This window comes from Ornithorhynchus anatinus, chromosome X3 (genome assembly GCF_004115215.2).
Source record: "Ornithorhynchus anatinus isolate Pmale09 chromosome X3, mOrnAna1.pri.v4, whole genome shotgun sequence".
NCBI classification, from domain to species: Eukaryota; Metazoa; Chordata; class Mammalia; order Monotremata; family Ornithorhynchidae; genus Ornithorhynchus; species Ornithorhynchus anatinus.
Window position 1 is genome coordinate 27,455,665 of NC_041751.1, and position 6,000 is coordinate 27,461,664.

Below are 6,000 nucleotides of genomic sequence, written 5' to 3' on the forward strand. Positions count from 1 at the left end.
TCAATTCAGGATCATGCCAAGTACAGTGCCTAAGACTTTTAAAATCTCATGAGGCTGCAGGATCCTACTTAAAGCCATAGATTTTTTTTTAAATAGATAAAATTAGGAGGGATTTTGATTTTAAAATTTACAATTTTGAAATTTACAAAAAAATTTAAGAGGAAAGAAGGATTAGGTTAACTGAAGAATGTAGCCCCAAATTCTACCCATAATCAAATTCCTGAATTTCAGAAAACTTGAGGCATGACTATAGGTCAGTCCTGACTTTTTAGCCTATTCTCCAGTGACTGTATAGTCAAATGGATACACTATATTACTATAGGGAATAAAATCTGTATGGGAAAGGTCAGGTATGATCTGCTCTGCAAAAAGGAACTCCCATTTATTACCACACTGATTTCTACCCCCCACCCCCAGGAAATCCCACAAGCACAAGACATTCAGGCTTAAGGAGAGTTTAAACTGTTAGTTTTAAAAATATAATATATTGGAGAATAGAGTAGAATTTTTCCGTATTATCTTGGCTGACATTTTTCCAAAAAAAAGTTCTGTCAATTTGTTTTTCTTCAAATATTTGAGGAACGGGGAAAAGTAAATCACTTTTCAAACCAAAGAGGAGGCTTTTCATTTTCGCATCAGCACTTTTTTTTATCCATTACACAATTGGAGAAGCAGCGTGGCTCAGTGGAAAGAGCACGGGCTTTGGAGTCAGAGGTCATGAGTTCGAATCCCAGCTCTGCCACTTGTCTGCTGTGTGACCTTGGGCAAGTCACTTCACTTCTCTGGGCCTCAGTTCCCTCATCTGTAAAATGGGAATGAAGACTGTGAGCCCCACGTGGGACAACCTGATTCCCCTGTGTCTACCCCAGCGCTTAGAACAGTGCTCTGCACATAGTAAGCGCTTAACAAATACCAACATTATTATTATTATTATTATAAGTATTAAGCATTTCAGACCAAGACTTTGCAGAGCAGGCCATTTCTTGACTTTGAGATCAAAATCTTTGGAAAACCATTGCATTTAACTCAGATCTTTTAAGTAGCTTCAGTTTCAGCCCTAATCTCTTCATCTGTAGGAAATTGGGATGCCTGGTTCTGGTTTGCAGTGTGACCACTGAGTATGCTAACACATTAACCTAATTTATCTTCCTACTGGTCAGAGGTTGTGCTGAACATGACCGTACATCAGCAAGCAAGTAATTTCCCCACCCTGCCCCCCACCTATCCACACATACACACATATAATCTCTCTTTCTCAGTAAGCAGTCCATCTGAGGAAGAGTTACTGTCACTGCTTTTGATTGAAGGGGGGAATGGGTAAAAAAACACAGGGCCACTACTTCTATTTGGTTCCCACCTTTGCTTTCATTGGAGGACTAGAGCATGGGCCTAGCAGGTAAATGGTGGGGTTTTTTTTTTTGGTATTGGTGTGGGGGGGTTGGGGAGAGGGGGGTATGCTTGTGTGGCTTATTGGCACCTTCCTTTAGATTAGATTACACACTGCTTATTATCTAGGAAATGACCAGCCAATCTTTTCTTTTCAAATTACTGGTCAGGTTTCCATTTGGTATATGAGTGAATAACTAATCTTTTGTGTCTTAGGCTGCTGTGGCTCATTTGGAGTACCTGATAACTGAAGGGGAGCAGATTTGTCCACCGGCCAGCACAGAAAGCATCGACATGCTCCCGGACATCATTGTTACAGCAGATCAATTGGGTATGAGAAAAACGGGTTCCATAAAAATATACAGTGGGTCACTGCTAACATCAGTCTTGTGCTTCACTTAAATAAGGCTAACATCAGAAACTTTATATTAGAAATGTTATAATAGTTACAATTTTGTAATAGAATTTAGCTGTTGAAAATAATGTGACAGTACATTTGAGTAGAATCCGGGGCTAAAGCTAGCTTGTCAGAGGCAGAGAGCACTCTTTTTCCAGAGTTGATTTATGTCAGGGTTAGTACCATAAATTGTCCCAAACTTTGTTCAGCGCCAACCTCAAGGTAATGTTTTGTTTTGTTTTTTTCATTTTCAAATGTATTGATGTCATTTCAGGAATGGTCATTCATCGGTGTTTTCTTTTTCTCTGCCTGTAGCTATGGACCTGACCTGTACTATATGCTGCCAAGAGTTTGTTGAAAATGATGTCATAACAAAGTTACCCTGCAACCATTACTTTCACAAGTTATGCATAGCTGCTTGGTTACAGAAGGTGTGTTTTACCTTTTCTTCCCTTTTTGATTAGTTGAGCAGCAGGACAGATCATCTGAAGGTGGGAATGGTTCCTTTATAAACATAATCAATTTGATCCACGATGGAAATACATTGCCTTCATAGTCTCTATATACCAGTCTTGCTAGTTGAATGAACCTAGGAAAAATAGAGGAGAAAGTTGAATATGTTTAATTTAAAAAGTGAAAGTTCAAGATTTCTTGCACCTAGTATTGTCAACATTGCGCCCCTTCAGGAGAATATACAGTGGATTAATGGATTTCTTTCGAAATCATTCAAGGCCTTCACTCCACCTGATGGTATTTGGGAGTAGGGCATGCTTTTGCAATTCCACTCTGAAACCTTGACAAAGCTCAGGCTTAATTTCACCCCACTGAACCGGTTGGAGTTCTTCCCTCTTCTGAAGGGTGTCCCCTTCAATTATTTTGCACCATTATCTGAAGTTTAAATATTAGCCTACTCGATTTATTTCTATTCCTTAAGGCAAAAAATAAAACATCAGTATGAACTCTCCAAAGTGTAGAGATTTAAGTGGAAACAATACAGATCTCAATCTTTTTGAATTAAAAATATGACTAAATGATGTATGAATCCAATTAAAATGGAAATAATGTGTGATAAAGTTAATCTTAAGCAAGACAGTTTAACAATATTTATACTAAAACTCTTTACATTTGGAGCCTTTCAATGGCAGTTCAATCTGATTTTTTTTAATCTTACGAGAAATCAGTATTTAACCTTAAGGTTAACTATCGCATTATCAAAATTGCTTGGGAGCCATTTTTTCCAAAATTCTCTTTCAAGTCCTCATTTGAAACACCCAACAATTTATATAATGGTTAGTGAAATTACCCTTTGGTGCCAAATTTACACTTTTATAGCCCCCAAATAAAATACTTCGATAGACAATTCACGGTATTATCCCTACTTAAGGTGCCTTAGCTATGTAGCAATCGACTACAGTAGATTGGTTTTATAGTATTATATTATTATATTATAACATGGGCTTCCCAGGCCAAGATTTTTTTTTTTCTTTCTTTTGTTTGGGTTTTGCCGAAAGCAGCAGCCCAGTTTTCTTGGGCTATTGGAAATGCAAGTAAGGCAGCAATCTTGCAACTCCTACTGTTTGGGCAAGCGGCAACTATCTGTATTTTGGTTTCACCTGGTGCAGAACCTCTGAAACAATATCGTTCTCCCAAGAGACTTCAGGTAGAATGGAGAATCATGACCGCATATCGTTTGGGACCATATGGGAATTGAAAACACAGGAAATTCATGTCTCTGCTGCTTTCTCCCCAAAGAAAAGACTGATTCTGATTTTAATGTTCAGTAGATTGGCATTTGTCATAAGGAATTTAACACCCAGTGCTTTGAACTTCAAGTCTCTGAATGTTGCCCTATACTGCAAATGGTTACTGTTATTAATGTTTATTAAACACTGGGATAAATCGATGAACTCGTAGTCCTTGTGCCCCATGATTTAAATGTGGTGGACAGACAGAACAATAAGGATGTAATCCAAACAACCTACAATAATAATTACAATTGGGGTATTTATTAAGCGCTTACTTAATAAGCCAAGCCCCAAGGTACAGGCAAGGCAATCAGATCTCACCTGGGGCTCACAGTCTAAGAAGTAGGAAGAATAGATAGAGAATCCCCATTTTTCAGCTGAGAGAACTGAGGCACAGAAAAGTGAAGTGACTTGCCAAAGGTCACACGGCAGATAAGTGGCAGACTGGGGTTTAGAACCCAGATCCTCTGGCTCCCGGGCCTGCTCTCTTTCCACTAGGCCACACTGCTTTCCAGCATTAACTCTTAGAATATGTTAAAATAAAACATTTTTCAATATTAACACTAAAATATATAGAGCTGTACAGACTGGGGCAGTTCTGGTACCTCAGTTGGAAAAATTGCCACAACTTTTCCAACATTTTAAAGGTTAGAGCCCACCCTTGGCTCCCTCACTGTGGGATTGGAGGGGGAGGCGGGGTCATTTTTTGCCCATCCTTTGACCCTGGTTTCTCTGAGTTACTCCTTAAATACATACACTTTTCCTTCCCATGATGAACTTAGCGTTGAAGCCCCATCATTTAGTTGTGCTTTTTTGTGATAGCTGGGGCTTACATTCATTCATTCATTCAATCAGTCTTATTTATTGAGCACTTAGTATGTGCAGAGCACTGTACTAAGCGCTTGGAGAGTACATTGTTTCCTTATTTCCCTTGCCCAATATTTTCCAGCTATTACTGGGAAGGGGTATTCTGGGTTAGGACTAGAGTGGAAAAAGAACTTGCCGTGACATTTCCACACCACAAAAGGTAACCCTACGACAGAGATAAACTCTGTTTCCATGGGCTTTTTAAGTTGGAAGCGCATGATTTGGGGTAGAGGGTGGAGTCGATTAGGTTAATCTAGGGTTTCCCTGGAGTGCAGGCCATATGTTCGGGAATACTGCTGGTTCATTGGCTAGTATCCAAATGAGATGATAAACTGTTATGAATCCATTTGTTCTGGGCCTCCCCTTCCAGCCCCCTTTGCCAGTTATCTGATCTGATTGTAGTGGTGTTTATTATTTTGCCATGACATTTTCCCTTGATTAAAAGATTTGATCTTTTGACATTTTTGACTTCTACTTACGGTTCATTTGTCGATTCTTTTTTCTTATCCTTTTTCCTCTCCTTCAGTCAGCAACGTGCCCCGTTTGCCGTTATGTGTTTGCTTTCCAAGCCTTTGGAAGAGTCGCAGCTGCTACTACTTCCTTTGCAGCTAATGATGAGGCTCCAGGTTCGGCCTCCGAAGCCACGACCTCCCGTCCCACGACCTCCCGTCCCACGACCTCCCGTCCCACGACCTCCCGTCCCACGACCTCCCGTCCCACGACCTCCCGTCCCACGACCTCCCGTCCCACGACCTCCCGTCCCACGACCTCCTTTGCCATGGCCCCCGGCGCCACGGCCCCCGGCGCCACGGCCCCCGACGCCACGGCCCCCGGCGCCACGGCCCCCAGCACTACGGCCCCCGGAGCCACGGCCCCCGGAGCCACGGCCCCTGGAGCCACGGCCTCTGGTGCTACTGGCTCCAAGTCTCCGGGCTCCAATGCTACAGGAAATCAATAAAATGAAAGCAACATGTAGAATTAAAGCATTAAAGGCTCTTTAAGTAGAATATAATTCATTAACATATATAACAAATAGGTTACTTATAAGGCATTATAATCTTTTAGAGAGCATTGACTTTTCTAAACTATATTTAGATTAAGATAAGTCTGTTTTGTAAACTGCAAGTTAGAAGATGTACCGGATTTCTTCAGTAGAATATCCTGCCACGAACAAAGCTCAATAGTTAAATTATAAGTATTTTAGTCTAACCTTAGGAGTTTTTGTTATTAAAATGAGGCTTAGAAATAGTATTGCATAATTTAAAGAAACAGTATTGTTAAACAAGATAGTGCCACTCAAAGTGATTTTAAGTAATCTTACATATTTGCATTAAATCTGAAGACTTCTGTGGCCACAGGAGTAGTTTTCTTTAGAAATAAAATAATTACAATTTCTTGTGGTGTTTTTTTTTTAACCATTCTTTTCCTTCTAGTACCTCAAAGCCTTGATATATTAACAATATAGTTTTCTGGGAATGTTTCTACTCTGTGTCTCACTTTTGGATGAATCAATAAGTGGTAAAATAAACACTGCTATAGTCAAATCAAATAACTTGCAAATGGGGCTGGAGGGGGAGGCCCAGAACAAATGGATTATTGTGTGCA

At 40.2% G+C, this 6,000-nt stretch overlaps 1 protein-coding gene across 4 annotated transcripts in view; it reads left to right on the forward strand.

Moving 5' to 3' along the window:
• PJA2 (praja ring finger ubiquitin ligase 2) overlaps positions 1 to 5,790 on the forward strand; it is a 53,086-nt gene extending 47,296 nt beyond the window's left edge. For all 4 annotated transcript variants that reach the window (XM_016228511.3, XM_029054122.2, XM_029054124.2 and 1 more), the window contains 3 exons: positions 1,603 to 1,717; positions 2,099 to 2,214; positions 4,922 to 5,790. In XM_016228511.3, the coding sequence (XP_016083997.2) occupies positions 1,603 to 1,717; positions 2,099 to 2,214; positions 4,922 to 5,353 (663 nt within the window). In that variant the 3' untranslated portion in view covers positions 5,354 to 5,790. The remainder of the gene's footprint in view (positions 1 to 1,602; positions 1,718 to 2,098; positions 2,215 to 4,921) is intronic.
• Positions 5,791 to 6,000: the final 210 nt, after the last annotated feature.